Below are 18,388 nucleotides of genomic sequence, written 5' to 3'. Positions count from 1 at the left end.
TCCCTCACTCCACGATGATGTCTTAACTAAGACCAAAAAAAACCTAGTTGTTTCAAGGTTTTTTTCCTCCCTTATACTGTATTTGTCTTCATGGAGAAGGAAACATCTTGTTAGTATTTCCTTTTTAAAAACACTAAAAAGAAAAACCTGTCAAAATGGGACCACCACATTAAGTCATGCATGCCACTTAAAAAGTTTTAGGCTTGGGATGATGAAGGGTGGATGATAACTCAATGTTGGGTTGAAACTTTCTGAAGATAAAGTAAAACAGGAAGTGATGGTTATTTCACAGCCATAGTATCATACATATGAGGTCAATTACTCAAAGGTCTGAAGACTTTTAAAGCACTTCAACATTTCTTGATTACAGCAACTGACAGCAATATGCAATAAACTACAACAATGGCAATTGACACTGATTACATTTTGATCAGTTCCTACAATTCAGAACTCATTTGTTACTGAGCTTGTCAGACAAGCCACAGATACATTCAAGAAATCAAATTAAGCACCCTGATTAAAGGTGCAATCCTTTATAACTAGGACTAAATAATTCTGTTCTAAAGCCTTTGCCAACCAATTACTTCAGTAACTGAATATTCTCTCTCTCATTAAATCAATTATTTAAATCTCATTTTAACATACAAGTCAGATAACATTTTCAATCAACTTGCTACCAGCAAACCACCTTTTTAAAATCCAAGAGGCTTCTAAAGGAAATCTTTTATTTCCAGCTTTCTACCAAATTATGATTCTGTATTTTGAGAATCATATTCTTTCCATGGAAAAATAAGCCATCATTCTAAATTCATGGAATAAAAAGCAGCTGTCATATCAGAAGCAAATGACTACATAGCGTCTATGTTACTCTCTCTTAAATTTTCACTGTTTTCAAATAGCTCAATCATCCCTAGCAGTCCTTTACAATGAGTGAATGCACTGGGACTAGGCAGAATTTAATAATTATTTGGGATTCAAACATGAAAATACATTTGGAGGGTTCATTCAGAATATATGATCTACCATAAGAAAGACAAAAACAATTTGCTTCCTTTCTGACCAAGGAAGGACACTTCATGGATTTGTTAAAAATCTGAACTAACAAGCACAGATAAAAAGAGTTGACTTTTTATTTGGGTGAACGTTTCACACTTACATAACCGCTGGTCATTTTTTTTGAAACTGAAAATCTGCAGTCCAACCTAAATGCAAAGTGCAATTTTATGCAGCTGCTAGCACCCTACTCAACACTGACTTAGGTCCAATTTTAAAGTACTTGAAAAAGCACAATGAATGGATGAATTTTGAAAATATGTCGTATAATAAAAAATCAGATATTTTTCAGCTACGTTAGTTCACTTTTTTCCCCAATCGATGCAACAAAGTTGTCCTACAAAGGAAACAAGGTAATGGTTTTCAAGTAAAACTCTTCTCATTTCTTGTTTTCTGTGGTTTTATGTGTGAAAATAAAGTCATCCAGCCCTTCTTGCAAATCAGATTTAGAAGTAACCACTGAGCTCACCAGACCACACAAGCTACTACCACATTTTCTCACAATTTCCTCTTCTCTTGCTCTGATGTTTTAAAGTAAAGTAGGGAAGGAGGAATAATGCGTAACAACTCTACCTCCTATCAGTTCTAATCTACCATGAACTATTGTAATTGCTAGTTACATTCCCACTCCATTTACTAAAAAATCATGACTCACCCAAAGACAACTCATCTGATATTTCTCCCTGCCTTTCCCAACTGTGCTGTTTCTACTTTACAAAAACAATAACAACTTCTACCAAATCTGTGCACCCTGTCTTAGAGGCTGCAAAAGGGAAGAAAAAGGCAGGCATCTGCTCATATGGGCATGTTCTTTCAGCACCTTAAGAAGCTTGGTCCAGGGAAAGGCTCAGAGGCTGCTGGAAATCCAGTGGACAGTTGCCTTAGGCTCCCAGAGGGGAAGACAACTAAGAATGCCCTCTCATCACCAGGTGGAGGAAGGCAGCTGCCTGCTCCTTTACCTGGCCTCGAGGAGAATAACTGCCTCTCTATTTAGACAATTTTGTATGGTCAATGTCATTGCTATTTCATGCCAGCTGGGAGATAGGAGAGAAGGAAAGAAGGGGGAGAAAATAAAGAGGATAAGGAGGGAAGAAAGGGCAGGAGAAGTAAGAAGGAGAGAAGGAAAATGGAAAGAAACATTTTTCTCTATTTTAATATGAAATATGAAGGGAAAAAACACACCAGAAAAAAGAGACAAATGAAAAAACAAGCAAGAGATTAAGCACATAATGTTTTAGAAATCATTATAAACTTTTACACCAGTAAAGAAGACTTAAAACACTTCAACAAACAATACAAAGTATTTTGTGTAAAAATGGCAATAAAAAATTCTAAAGTAAATAATTACCTCTCAAGAACTACAGAGAACTGGGTAAATGGCAGCTCTCCTCAAAAAATAGTACATGGCTTAGGACTGTTTCTCAAATACTTAAAAGTTAAATTATTTCCCATTTCTACAAAGACAACGCATTACAAACAAAATGTTCTTTGAAAAAAATTCAAAGTTGAAATAAACCTATAACCTTCAAGAATAATAATAAAAAACACTAATTATTTTAAAAAGCAAAGTTAAAAATTGGGCAGACCCACACAATTTTTTCCTCTTCAGGATATATATGTAACCCTGTAACAATGCAGCAAAATGGGAAAGGTTGGAGAAAAATAATATCCCTAAGATTATGTAGACATGACTATTCAAAACTCTAAAACCCTTTTTTTGGAAAAGCCATTAAATTATTCCCATTTGAGCACTCAATCTGGATAAAAGGAAAGAAATTAGGAAACATTAAATTGACTAGGAAACAGCAAGTAAATATATTTTGCCAAGGGCTAAGGTTTGTATTGGTAGCATAAGGTAATAAGAAAATGGTATTAATGCTAATGAAAATCCAAAGTTTTTGATTGATAATCTTAAATTCATAGTAGGAATTATTTATAGATTACTCAAAACAAAGGTATATTGTGTAACCCTCTTAAATGAATGAGGAGGTAACAAGTCAGTAACTGTCTCACATCAATTCTCTAACTTTCCTCTGTTTGCAGAGTGATATTACTGAAAACATAAGCATTTCCCTTGCCAGCAATATGTATGAGGTTGCGTCACACTTATGTCCTGGGCTTCTCTACTCTGAGGCTCATGAAAAGTAGAAACAGTTTTCCAGGTCATTAATTTTTTGAGGGTTTAGATATTTAAAAACACCTTGTAAGTTAAGGACTGGCTTGGGAAATTTCCCATGAGCAGAGCAAACTACCACGCTGAGTTGAGCAATGCTGTACACGTAGAATTTTATGAGATGACCAACAAATTTTTAGACAGCTTAACACTTCAAGGTGACCACAGAAAAACCCTTGTTCAAACTTTCCTTGAACAGGAACAAGATGATAATAAAAATAATGCCAGGTCCTTAGGATCAATTTACCACCAAAATGTGCCTTTCAGTCCGCATTTCCCATTCTGATATCAACATACTCCTCCAGTTCTAATCATCATAACACCATCTTGGAAATGAAAGAAGTGTTTCTAATTTTAAAATTAAGTAAAAGCAGATGCTGTAGTCCCATTAAATTCTTCCAGCTGCTACTGAACCACTGGCAACCTGAGTCTATTTAATTTGGAGACCACTAATGGTAAAAAGGAAAATCTGACTGCCAAAATTGCACACCGAAGTTAAACCAGAGAGGCAGAAAATGAAAACAGCTTATGGAAGCGAATGTATTCTAATAAGGCTCTCCAACTGATGATGGGCAATTTTTCCTGTGGTTAATAGCTTACAAAAGATTGTTGCTTATTAAATCCTTAATTCAAATATAGCCAAACAAGCAATCCTATCTGTAGCATGGCAGTTGATTTTATTCAACTTGGGTCATGCTTCCTAAAAATGAGTCTTTGCTATAATGCTTTAAGATGCAGACAGGTTGGAATGTATTCATAGCACACCTGAGGGCATTGTTAATATTGATTAATGGAAGTAAGATATCAAATAAATTAATACGTAGCAAGATCATAATGACAGATTGGTTTAATACACAGGCCCTCTAGCCTGATGAGTTATCATCACTCTTCAAGAGGCAGCCTGTTTTGGGGTGGGGGAGAAATGGAGTGTCTTACAGGTGGCAATGAACTGACAGCAGTGTGTAATGTAAAAGCGCTTTGTCATTCACATAACGTCTGGGGTAATGAAATGAATTCACTCTCTGGCTTCCTCTAGTCTGCGACGCCAAAGAACACTGTGTTATCAGCACAGATGGAGCATGCATGGTTCTGGAGGAGAGCCTGGTGTGAACTACAAACAAGCCACTGTGAATACCAATGAATCCCTGAGAATCAGACCCTTGCTGTCAAACGACAGTTTTGGAAGCTCCATAAAAATGAGCTAGTCCCAGTGGTCTTGTCCAACCAAATGTACTGTCACAATTGTGGACAGGCTATTTGGAAACCACGCAAAGCGCAGAGGCCTGACTGCCACTTCCCCGTGAGAAGCAAGCACAGGAAGACAGTCAACCAGGGGGTGCATTCTTTTTTCTTTCATTTCTTAGTAAGAGGTAACAGACAATCTATCAATCTATACTGATGCAAATACTAATCTACTTCTGTGGTTCAATTGTCTCTGCTCAGCAGAAAACTCCTGTAGGAAGTAGAGGAAAGGAATCACAAGTATTCTCTACATTACTATGAAATATTAAGCTGTGAAATCAATGAACACATACAAATAACACATGGAAAAATGATTAGAAAAGAGGCATACCCATCAACATACTGAGAAGTCTCTGGACCTTTGAACTCACCCCTACAACTCTGTACAATCCTTGGTCATTTATACCTATGGGAAGAAACAAACTATTAGCAAAACAGAAGACTACTATATTTTAAAAGCCATCAAACAGTTGTATTCACAATCTTTGCTAACTAACATTAGCAGCATTCCTGTTAACTATAAAAATAACCTTTGAAAAAAGCAAGTATTTAACAACTCGTTTTACTAGCTTTTCATCTGTAAGTTGTGGTTAAAAAATAATCTCAGCAAACAATGTTCCATGTGGACAATAATGAAATGTCTCAACGTTAGTAAGTTAGTTAAGTATCATGGATACATTGAAATGAATACCAATCCAATTTTTAAAGATGCACTAAAACTTTTATGTTTATTGTATTTACTTGTTTACATATTCAAACATTTTAGCCTTTTAAAAATATGGCGATGATTAGTACACAGAAAGAAATCATTGTTTGGACGATTCTTGAAAACCATGGAAATTCATTCGAAACTAAAGCAAAACTGTAATTTTTTTAAAGTTGTTACAGGCCCTGTCCAGTGAGGAGCTCTGAAACTTCAAATCAATATCACCACAAAGTATACTGCAAAATGAACCAAATCAATGCATCCTCTCTCTCTACAGAGATCTGAAAACAAATTGTCCCTGAGAACAAGAGACATATAAAAGGTACTGTCAAACATAATTTGGTATGCTCAACAAATATCCTTATCATTTGGATTCTGATCTGAACAAATCAATGATGAAAAGACATTTTTGATGCAATTAGGAAACTCTGAGTGGCACCAAGGATATGTAAGAAAATCTCCATTTCTTTAAAGTTGCATCCTGAAAGGGGTGAAAGTAACCTTACATTTACTTTAAGAAGGAAAAAGGGATAGATGAAACAACTGTGGCAAAATCCTGATAATTATTGAATCTGGATGAGAATATGGGAGTTCATTATACCAACCTCTCTACTTTTTTACGCTTGAAAATTTTCATAGTAATGACTTCCAAAAACTGTGACTTATATTTACTTCTCAAACGAGTTGCAGCTTTCTGGCTGTGTGTTTATTTTTCTCCATTGTGAATGTTAAAGCTAACAAGAACACAACTGGCTGACAGGCAGATGATGCCTCTAATCCCCAAAGTTTCCAAAACAAAATAACACAACAAAAGGCCATGGAATTTGCCCACGAGGGTTTACTTTCTTTTCACCTCCCTGCTCAGAGCGATGAAAAGAATACTAGTCAGTCTAAAGAATTGGATTCGGCCGGGCGCGGTGGCTCAAGCCTGTAATCCCAGCACTTTGGGAGGCCGAGGCGGGCGGATCACGAGGTCAGGAGATCGAGACCATCCTGGCTAACACGGTGAAACCCCGTCTCTACTAAAAATACAAAAAACTAGCCAGGCGCGGTGGCGGGCGCCTGTAGTCCCAGCTACTGGGGAGGCTGAGGCAGGAGAATGGCGTAAACCCGGGAGGCGGAGCTTGCAGTGAACTGAGATCCGGCCACTGCACTCCAGCCTGGGTGACAGAGCAAGACTCCGCCTCAAAAAAAAAAAAAAAAAAAAAAAAGAATTGGATTCAAGTCAGTTCAGTCACCATGAGGAAGACAGGAAACCTCTTGGAGTCTCTGTGCTGTATCTGAGATCAAGGACTGCATCCTATACCCTATGTTATGCTGGGAGAGAAATGAGACAATACTAACACATGTCCTATAGATGGTAACTCACAGCGCACACACAAAAGCATTCATTCTTTCTTGCCAAGTTTTGTCCCTTCTTTTTCTCTTTGTTTTTTTAAAAATTATAGTTACATATACTATTTTTTTTTAACTTTTAAGTTCAGGGGTACATGTACAGCTTTGTTACATAGATAATAACCCTGTATCATGGTATCATGGCATTTGTTGTACAGACTATTTCATCACCCAGGTACTAAGCCTAGTACTCACTAATTATTATTCTTGATCCCCTCCCTCTTTCGATCCTCCACCCTCTCATAGGCCCCAGTGTGTGTTGTTCTCCTCTATGTGTCCATGAGTTCTCATCATTTAGCTCCCACTTATAAGTGAGAACATGCAGGGTTTGGTTTTCTATTCCTGCATTACTTTGCTAAGGATAATGGCCTCCAGTTCCATCCATGTCCCGGCAAAGGACATGAACCTCGTTCCTTTTTAGGGCTGCATAGTAGTCTGTGGTACCTTATGTACCACACTTTGTTTCTTTTGGAGATGGAGTTTCACTCTTGTTGCCCAGGCGAGAGTACAATGGAGTAATCTTGGCTCACTACAACCTCCGCCTCCCAGGTTCAAGTGATTCTCCTGCAGCCTCCCAAGTAGCGAGGATTACAGGCATGGGCCACCATGCCCAGCTAATTTTGTATTTTTAGTAGAGACAGGGTTTCACCATTTTGGTCAGGCTGGTCTCAAACTCCTGACCTCAGGTCATCCGCCTGCCTCAGCCTCTCAAAGTGCTGGGATTACAGGCAAGAGCCAATACGCCTGACCCCACATTTTCTTTATCCAGTCCATCACTGATGGGCATTTAGGCTGATTCCATATCTTTGCTATTGTGAGTAGGGCTGCAATAAACATACATGTGCGTGTGTGTGTATAATAGGGTGATTCATATTACTGGGTATATACCCAAAGGAATATAAATTCTCTTTGCTTTTTATTCTTTATTTTTTAAGTTTTGCAAATGTCCTATTTTTCCTTCTGTTAAAGGCTTAATTATATCCCCCCAAATTCATCTATTGACATCTTAATCCTCAGTACTTCCAAATGTGACTGTATTTAGAAATAGGTCTTGAAAAAAAAGGTAATTAAGTTAAAATGAGGTCACCAGGGTGGGCACAAATCCACCATGATTGGAGGCCTTGTAAGAAGAGATGAGGACACAGACATGTACAGAGGGGGACCATGGGAAGACACAGGGACAAGACAGCCACTCCCATGCCAGAGAGAGGCCTCAGAAGAAATCAACCCTGCTGATAGCTTCATATTGGACTTGTAGCCCCTAGAATTGTGAGAAAATTGATTTCTATTGTTTATCAGCAACCCCCATCCCCAATCTTTTAGGCACCAGGGCCCGGTTTCGTGGAAGACAATTTTTCCACTGACAGGGGTGGGGGATGGTTTCAGAATGATTCAAGTGCATTACATTTATTATTAGATTCTCATAGGAGCACACAATCTAGATCGCCACATGTGCAGTTCACAACAGGGTTTGCACTCCTATAACAATCTAATGTCCCACTGATCTGACAGGAGGCGGAGCTCAGGCCATAAGGCTCGCCCACTGCTCACCTCCTGCTGTGGGGCCTGGTTCCTAACAGGCCACAGTCTGGGGATTGGGGACCCCTGGTTTAAGTCACCCAGTCTGTGATACTTTATTATGGCAGCCCAAGCAGACTAATAATTACTCTCTATCTCATTAGAGCTTAAAGAACCAGAAGAGCAAAGGCTAGCCCTTAGTCTAAGTCTACTCAGAACTCTAAGGAGTCACAGCAGCAGAGGCACACCTTCCTGAAGGGGAGCGCTCAGTGACTACAAGGGAGGATAAGGAGGCCGCAAAGCCCTGCCAGGAGTTGGGAAAAAGAAACGGAAGTTGCCAAGAAACACAAAAATCAGAGACCTTTTGAGCCTGATACAGGAAAAAAGATTGAGCCTCATTCCTCCCTTCTTTTTGGAAGCCAGAAGGACATGTCCAGATGGTTTAAAATACCAGAGGGTTTCGGTACTACTCTAGATAAGAAACCTAAAAATGTTTGACCTCGGTGGTAGAAGCCAAAAGAGCAAATCATACTCTGCATTCAAACAAACATGCCTCTGTGAAAAGGGCCTGAATTATATGGAAAGATGAAATAAGAACGCCACTTCGGCAATAATAATCACTCTGTGCCGGTAATTACTATCAAATAATTGATCAAGTTCAAATTCATCAACCTGAGAGAAGTAGAGTTAATTGCTAATGCATACTGAGAGGTGCAAGGGGGAATTAAAGCTACTCAACACAGTTTTTACATTTTTAAATGAAATTTAAATAAACCTTGCACAAAAGCAGCTTGGAAATAGCACGTAAAATACATACACTCCAGTCTTGTTGGATTTTCTATTTCTTGCTACACTGTTCTCAAAGGCTCTGAACTAAATGAGAGCTGGAACATTCTTTTTATCTATGAACACATATATGTTCATATAAAAGGCATCATATACATTTTAAGGATATAAACCAACCAATATGCCAAGGCATAGCAGTGAGTTTATCATGTCCTTTCCAGCTTCTTTTCCAAATTTCCCTGTCAACCAAAGGGATCACTATTTCTGATCAACAAGTATTAGAAATTTGAGATCTTTAACTTCTTCCCTGTCACTTTCCAAATGCAACAAGTCAATGTCCACTCTTTCTTCAAACTTCAGACTAATTTCTGCCTCTTCAACACAGTCCTGAATTTCATGCACACACATTTATTATGGAATCCCTAAAAAGAAACACACAACTATAATCCATTCTGAACACTGTCTTCTATCTTCTTATTTTCAAACCACTATTATTATCTAATATCCCCTGGATCCCCATTTAAGAGCAAGCCTTCAGATCCAGCCCACAACCTCTAGCCTTAACAAGTATGTAAGGCACACACACGCACACGTCCATGCCGGGCCTCACCTCATCTTCCTACAGGGACTGCAGTGTATTCAACTTAATCACAACAGACGGCTTGACCATCACCCACAAATAACCAAGTTCACTGCATCCTCTGCGGCTACATTCAGGCTGAAGTCTCCCCAGTAGGAATGCTCTTCCCCTTCTCTTCACAGATTTATTCAACTGTCATATATTTATTCATCAGATATGTGCCAGGTGCTATTCTGGTTGCCCAAGATTCGACAGTCAGTAAAATTCCCATCTAAACCTTCAAAATCGGATAAAAATCCCCTTTTTGACACCAGCCCACAGTGACATTCCCTTCTTCTAAATATAACTCATAGTTAATTCCTTTTAACACTTGATTTAAGTATTTTTATTTTTAAGACAGGGTCTTGTTCTGTCACCCAGGGTGGAATGCAGTGGTGTGATAACAGCTCACTGCAGCCTTGACCTCCTTGGATCAAGCAATCCTCCCATGTCAGCCCCTAGACTAGCTGGGACTACAAATACATGCTACCACACTTGGCTGAATTTTTTATTTTTTTGTAGAGGCGGGGGGTCTCACTATGTTGTCTGGGGCTGCTCTCAAACTCCTGGCTCAAGTGGTCCTACTGCCTCAGGGCATCCCAAAGTGCTGGGATTACAGGCAAGAGCCACTGCACCCACCAGGGTACATCTTAAAACAAGTCCACAATCTTAAGTCACAATTTTGAAAATCAAAAGTGTTCACGGATAGAGGAGTGGCATCACCAAGATGGTGGCATAGAAAGTAACCTGCTCATATCCCCATATGACAGTAAGAATTCCGCATCCATCCATCATCAAATTCTGACGGCATCTCAGGATTCAGGTGAAAGTTTGTGAAACCTTGGTGGAGCCCAAGACCTGGGAGGGTCGCTTTGAGAGTGCAGACCAACATCCAGGTGGCTGATGTGCCACAAGCTTGCTCCTAGGTTCAAGCATGACAGTGGTCCAGTCCTCCATGGGACCTGGCTACAGCCCTGTTTGGCCTTGAGCCCGCAGCTGAAACTATCTGCCAAGGGCTCCAAAAGGAATCTTGTACACTGGTGCTTTGGCAGAAAGGTTTGTCTGCATACTAACAGTGGTCTCAGCAGTAAACTTGAGATTTGCCCTGTGGCTTCACTCCAGGGCCCCTCAGCCAAGGTCCCAGCTCAGAGCTGCTCGCACAGGGACCCAGAGGGAGACTCATCCATGTCTCGCAGCCTGGGAGCCTGAGCCTTCCAGATGGGTTTGCCAACCTCTGCCCCACAACAGATCCCATGGGGGCCCAGGCTCAGCTCCCGCCCCTCCCACTGCAATCAGGGAACAATCTTGTGTTGAGACCTACTAGGAGACATACACCCAAAGCGCCTGGCTCTCCAGCCTCTGCCCCACAGCAGATCCCAAGAAGGCTTCATCTCAACTCCAGCCCATACTGCTACAGTCAGAAATTCATCCCACCCATGCAGAGACCTGCTGGGACACACACCCATCTGTACCAGTGGAACAGTCTTCCAGACTCAGGTCCTTGGCCAGTATTCCCACAGAGTCCCAGTACTTCTTGGGTCTTCCCCAGGTCCATCTGGGGCAGAAAGCCACATCAGCTTCTGAGTCCTGAAGAGACTCGTGGCAAGCCTGGGCTTAGAGCATCCTCTAGTGCTGAGACAGCTTCAGTGGTCACAGGCTCAGGAAACCCAAGAGTCAATCAGCTTAGAATCCTGGAAGGCCCTCTGAAGAACAGGCACAAAGCCAGACTGGGTAGATGAAAATAGCTAATCCCTCAATGCGCAAACACTCAAACACTGTCACACATCTACAAGCATCGAGAGCATTCAGGGACTGGCACAGTGGCGAGTGCCTGTAATCCCAGCTACTTGGAAGGCTGAGGGAGAAGGACTGCTTGAGCATAGGAGTTCAAGGCCACAGTGTGCTATGACTGCACCTCTGAATAGTCTCTGCGCTCCATCCTGGGCAACAGAGCAAAACCTTGTCCCTAAAAAAAAATTTTTTTAAAGAACATTTAGGGAAATATGACCTCACCTAACATGCAACATAAGGCAACAGAGACTACCCCTAAAGTGATGAAGATGTGCGATCTCTCAGACAAAGAATTCAAAGAAACTGGGCTTCCTTCTTAACAAACTTCAAGAAAATACAGAAAATCGATTCAGAAATTTATTGGGGAAATTTAACAGAGAGATTGAAATAATTTTAAAAATCAAAACGAAATTCTGAAGCTGAAAAAGTATAAATGCATGACCTGAATTCAGGTTAAGTATTTTATTCACTCAGACTGAATGTTCATATTTCACATATTAAAAGTATTTCCACACTAAACCTACCTGGAGATGTAATATTCTATTCAGTATATGTCTCATATTACCTTTTTATTGTTTTTTCCATATTTTATTTCCAACTTTTAAGTTCAGGGGTATATACGCAGGATGTGCAGGTTACATAGGTAAATGTGTGCCATGGTCGTCTGCTGCACAGATCATCCCATCACTCAGGTATTAAGCCCAGCATCCATTAGCTATTCTTCCTGATCCTCTCCTTCCTCCCACCCCCTCGCCCTCCCACAGGCCCCAGTGTATGCTGCCCCCCCCATTGGTCCATGTGCTATTATGTAGCTCCCACTGGTAAGTGAAAACACGATACACGTGGTTTTCTGTTTCTGCTTTACTTTGCTAAGGATAACGGGCTCCAGCTCCATCCATGTCCCTGCAAAGGACACGGTCTCATTCCTTTTCATGGCTGCATAGTATTCCATGGTATATTACATGTACTGCATTTTCTTTATCCAGTCTATCATTGATGGGCATTTGGGTTGATTCCATGTCTTTGCTATTGTGAAAAGTAACGCAATGAACATACACATGCATGTGTCTTTATAACAATTTACATTCCTTTGGGTATATGGAATTGCTGGGTCAAATGGTATTTCTGCCTCTAAGCCTTTAAGGAATCACCACACTGTCTTTCACAATGGCTGAACTAATTTACACTCCCACCGACAGTGTAAAAGTGTTCCTTTTTCTTCACAATCTCGCCAGTATCTGTTGTTTCTCTGACTTTTTAATAACAGCTATTTTGACCAGCTTGAGATGGTATCTCATTGTGGTTCTGACTTGCATTTCTCTAATGATTAGTGATGCTGAACTTTTTTTTCATATGTTGGTTGGCCACATGTATGTCTTCTCTTGAGAAGTGTCTGTCCATGTCCTTTGCCCACTTTTCAGTGAGGTTGTTTTTCTCATGTAATTTTAAGTTCCTTATAGATTCTGGATATTACACCTTTGTCAGATGGATAGATTGCAAAAATTTTCTCCCATTCTGTAGGTTGTCTGTTTGCTCTGGTGATAGTTTCTTTTGCCATGCAGAAGCTCTTTAGTTTAATAAGATCCCATTTGTCAATTTTTGCTTTTGTTGCAATTGCTTTTGGCATCTTCATCACGAAAACTTTGCCTGTGCCTATGTCCTGAATGGTCTATTATCTTTAATTTTAAAAGTTCTAAATTCCAAAACACACCAAGCCTTGGAATTTTCAGATAAAGAATCATGAACCTGTATTCCACCTTCTCTCCAAATACAGAGGTATTACCTGGAAAGATACTAGGTCAACCTTGGTTTTTGCTTTTAATAGCTTTTATGGTGCTTTGTATAGAATAGTTGGACAGAATAGGTATAGCTAAGGTTGATCTGACTTGAAATTGATATAGAACTATAGATACAGACTTGGGCCAAAATGGACATCACAATTCAGAACTGAAAAATTAAAGTTAAAATATCCAAATTATTGTGATTTTTCAGGATATAAATGCTCAGTGATGATACTGATATCTATATTTTCTAACTTTTAACAAAAATTTGTAACCTGGTGAATGTGTTTACAGCTGAAAGTTTTTTTTCCTCTCTCTTAATAAATGAGATTGAGATTGGTTCTGATAGTTAGCAAACAAAAGGTAAGCTAATCTCCACTATAGTGATGAGCAGCTGATGACAGCTGTCTCTGGGCAAAATGGATAAGGTAAAATCAAATGTGTCTTACTTCCTACCATCTGTCTCCTGCAATCTCCCACGACACTGTCATACAGCGCTACTCACATCACCCACATCTTCCTTGAGGAGAGGGTCAAAAAGTGGGAAGCAGTCAAGTTTCATCATCATCTCCGCTCAGCTGTTTCCCTCTCAAACCCAAATGGTGTTACCAGAGCCAGAGACCACTCAGCTCCAGAAAACACCTGCATGGAACTACTGAGCACTAGTGGGAATCCACTGGTCCCTGTAGGTGGGCTGCAGAAGCAAGACAAAAAATAAGATGTTCTGGGATAGTTACAAAATCATATGCAAAAGGAAAATAAAACTTAAGAGGGCTGATAAATGCAAGTAAACTACAACTGGCAAATAAATGTGATGAATCTGAAAACAAAGTAGCATTAGAATAAAGGAAGCAGAAGAGAAAAGACAGGTAATTTTTAAAAATAGAAATGGTAAACAGGGAGAAGAATACAAAATGAAAGGGAGGAAAAATTGGAAATAAATGAGAAGAAAGGCTAGAAATTACATAACATTTAATTTCCTGTTAATTTCACAGGAATTGTTGAGTACTTATATTTTAGGCAGTGAGTTGCAATCAAGTGAAGACACAGGGTAAAATTAAAGAGACAATTAGGTTTAAGAGAGTAACCTGCAACTAAATAGGCCAAGAAGTTCTTATCTTTTCAGCTTCAGGGGCAGTTTTTATACCTGATAGCTCTATATTCTTAATATCTCAACTTGTCCTTAGCCTATGGTATAAATTTAACAAATGAATTGAAAAATAAATGAACAATTAATATATCGATGATTAATCAGTAAAGGAAATACAGAAATAAAATACAAGACAGAAAAAGATGTAACAACAAAGGAGAAGGGCTCAAAGTGAAAGATAAACACTTTTGATGGTAACAGACATGAAATGATTAAAAAGGATTTTGCAGCTGTATGACTCTACAGAAATACATTATCAAATTCCATGGTTCTGTAAACTAACATTCAGCTCTCATCTAGTAACCAGCAGATTGCTTGGCATGGAATGAGATAGTTCATCAATATTTGTGGAGTGACTGAATCATTTATTTGCACTCGCGTGTGTTGACAACAGGGGTAAAAGGTCATTAATGTTCATACTGGCATTCACAGGATTTACATCAGAAGTCGAACATTTCATTATTAATGAGGCACATGTGCATATATATATACACACATGCACAAATACAAATATAGGTTTGCATATCCCTCTAGCACTGCAAAGACAGATTTACCTATGGGTTATATAATAAACATATGCTTTTATGCACATAAAAATATTAATCATTATTTTAGATGCCTTATATGTATATATTTTCATAATTACTAATATTAGCTAATCTTGAAATATTCTTGAAAATGAAGGAAAAACGCACTCTTCATGAAATAATTAGAAAATCTTGTGAGGAAATACCTAGCGATCTGGCCAAGAATGATGTATTAAGGTAATATTAAGAAAAGTAATGAAAAGACCCATGAGTATTGTTTCAGATCATAGGTGGATTACAAAAATGTGATGATGAGTCCTTTACATATAACTAGTCCTCAGTAAGCACTAATGTTTAAATGTCTGTGTAAGTACACTGAACACTTTCTAGGCTATCTGCTGCACTGGGTTACGTAAAAATAAACAGGTTCACACACAAAGATACTCTTCCAAGATACTCAGCAATTCGTAACATTATAACATTCTGTCAAAGATGTGTATTTATATTAAAAAGGTTTTAAATATAAGCAGACAGAAGAATGATTCTCTCTACTCCATCAAAGGGACATATTCACCGTCATAAATTTAAGATACGGTATTTACATAATTCTAAAGCTTTGGGAGAAGAATGCATTATTTGTAACACTTACAAGTGCATTAAATACTGCCAAGCAGCAGGATAAGGGATAATTCCTAAGCACTGAGGTAGAAGATAAAGTATGGCTGCACAAAAATGAGATTCAACATAATATTGATTAACATTTTAAACTTTCTGGACCTTGGTACCTCCATTTAAATAAAAAACAAATGTATCTTGGAAATACAAATGTGTTAAGGTTACAAGACATAAACTATTACAAGTTAAGGTTACTGACATTTGGAAAACTTTCAACTCTGCCACCTTCTAGCTATGTGACCTAGCAAGTTATTCAACCTCTCTGTGCTCAGCTTCTTCATCTGAAAATGGGGTTAATGATGGGAACTGGATTGCTGTGAACATTAAAGGAGATAATGTTTACACAGCAAGTGCATGAGCTTCCCACATACCAAGCAATCATTAAATGCTTTAGTTGTAAAATAACACTCAAAATTAATTCCAAAATAGCTAGGCACGATACATATAAATGCCCTAACCAAGGCCTTTAATCTATAAGCCCATTTTCATAAAATAAAGCACACCCTGGGACGAGAGTCAAAATTTATTTAACGAGAATGACTCATGGAAAATATACAATTCCTGCTCACCAATAACATTTGTAAGTTCTTCTCCTGGATGATAATTATTTGAACAGCAGATACAGAAACATTACAGACAGTTATTGCCTGCCAGCAACTAATCTGTTTTTCTCCTTCCTATAAGTCTTGCTTTCGCTTTCACGTTCGCCTTCACCTACTCTTTGTGTAAACACATTTCTGTATTGTGATGATTAGCCTCCCCATCAGCAGGCACTTTTAGGAAAGGTCTTAGGATCTCATTCCCACAGTCTTCCCACTTCCAAACAAACCAGAGACTAAACACAGAAACGAGACAGCTGGGCACGTGAGGGTGGCTGTGCCCACTGGGGTTATCTGTCACATCCACTCACTATTGTCCCATCCCAGGAGAAAAGTTAGAAATATTTTTAAGAGTGCAAAGCAAATACCCACTTCTGGGTCTAACCCCATATTTTTGGAAGTACTGACAATTTTAGGCCTCTAAAGATACATCTAAGGCTTGACACTAAGTCTCATCCTCTGGAATCCAAGTCTCAAATACAAAAGGTAGATAGTTTATTAGCTGCAGCCTCTGTATTAGGGTCAAAATGGACTGTATACTACAGGTGGCTGGCCTCGTTTTCAGCTTCTAGGCAACACAAGAGAAAGCATTTTAGCTTCAGACCAGACCCCCTAGACTTGTTGCTATTCCTTCTACCCAAGCCACTGGCAAAGTGCCTAGACGGGGCCTAGAGGAAAGTGACAGAGTAACAGGGAGTTTCCAATTTCAGTAGTAACCCTTGGGGCCCCACACTCTCCCAGAGGTCTCCCTATCCCAGTATCTAACAGAGGCACTGGCTGTGACTCACTCAATGTGCTCTTCAGTTTTTCCTCACAGCATGAACCTTGGCAAAAGGAGTCTCTCACAGCCTCTGGGCATTCCCGTAGGATCAAGCTCCCCCATCACCACTAAGTTGCATTGTCCACCAACTCTTCCTCTCACCGTTTCTGCTGCCATAGGATAATTCTGACTTAGAGCCAGGAGACTAGGCTCCAAACCCCAGCTTTGCCTAGTTGCGTGACCTGTGACAGGTTTACCCTACCTTGTTCTAGCCTCTGATACCACATGTACAACTGAGCCTATTAATACATATCTGCTCAACTACCTACAGAGTTTTATGAAGACTGTGTGAGAGAGTGTGGTATACTCCAAAAACATAAAATGCAATACGTTAAAATTTTTGATATACTGTCATATGCAGATTCTATATTGACATTATGTCTGCTATGAAGAGACCTCCCGAGGTGTTGCAGCGATCCTCAGCAAAGGCAGTGCATCTTTCTTGGGCCAAGGATGCACCTTCAGAGGTCCATGAAGCAGTTGTTATGGAAAAAAGGCAGGTGTAACTTTAGAATGGCTTAATCCTGAATCTAGATGAACACTTTCAGACAGTGATATTTAAATCTTCCCTCCCTATTTACCTTTCCTACAGTACTCTCAAACTTTTAAACTTTTTTCTTTAAAAGCTTGTCTTCTATTTTTCTTTCCTTCATCTCCAGCATCCTCAAAAAAAAGGTCAGACTATAGTATCTCCATCTCCTCACGCTGACTGGTTAAGAGCATGGGCAGCAAGGGTATTTAAAACACAGTCTTGGAGGCAAGTTGTAGTATACTGCTCTCTACGTCTGAGACTTACACAAATCAAATCACGTTTCTTCACTTCAGGGGCTCATGCAAATGGGGATAATACCACCTGTCTCATACGGTTCTTGTGAGAAGAGTAAGACCTAAGAAAAAAATAAGTACAACCTCGCTATTATCTAGTTGACTTCCCAACCACTAAACCCAATGGTTGTTTCTTGTTCTTCCCCCAATCTGACTTTTCTAGAGTATTTGACACAGCTGACTTCTTCCTTCTTGGAACCTCCCCTCTTATGGATTCCTTTACAACCATCCTCTCTTCCTTTTCCTCCTATACCTCTGTCTTATATCTCCATTATTTCTCTTCCTCTCGTCATCAAAATAGAAGCATTCACAAAGATTCTGTACTTTTCTCCACTATCATCTTGACTTAGACACTCAAAACCTTACCTAAGAATAATTCCTGCCATCTCTCCTGTTGCTTTCATTCTATTTCTTATAACATGCCACTTGCATTGAGAATATCCAAAACCAGTCTCTATCCCTCCCAAACCTACTGCTCATCTTGCATTCTGCCTTGTCTAAAGGTCTCATTCACCTCATCTTGGAAGCTTAGAGTCCGTTTTTGCTTTCCCCTCTCCCTGACTTCCAATATCCAGCAGGGTCATCAGATTCTGTTTGTCTGCGAAGTCTCTCTTTCTATCTATCCCTTCTTTCCATCACAAATACTCTAGTTTAAACCTCCATCATTTCTTATCTCAATTACTCCCCAAATTCAAGCAAACCACCCTGCCTTCCACCTTACCCCCATT

The 18,388-nt window shown here is 39.4% G+C and overlaps 1 protein-coding gene across 3 annotated transcripts in view; it reads right to left on the bottom strand.

Annotated features, from left to right (window-relative positions):
* ARHGAP10 (Rho GTPase activating protein 10) overlaps window positions 1-18,388 on the bottom strand; it is a 333,388-nt gene that overhangs the window by 124,551 nt on the left and 190,449 nt on the right. For all 3 annotated transcript variants that reach the window (XM_015139311.3, XM_078002317.1, XM_078002316.1), the window contains one exon: window positions 4,800-4,874. In XM_015139311.3, the coding sequence (XP_014994797.2) occupies window positions 4,800-4,874 (75 nt within the window). The remainder of the gene's footprint in view (window positions 1-4,799; window positions 4,875-18,388) is intronic.

This window comes from Macaca mulatta, chromosome 5 (assembly GCF_049350105.2).
Source record: "Macaca mulatta isolate MMU2019108-1 chromosome 5, T2T-MMU8v2.0, whole genome shotgun sequence".
Classification (NCBI taxonomy): Eukaryota; Metazoa; Chordata; class Mammalia; order Primates; family Cercopithecidae; genus Macaca; species Macaca mulatta.
The sequence above is the reverse complement of the archived record's forward strand: the minus strand, read 5'-3'. Positions and strand labels throughout refer to the sequence as shown.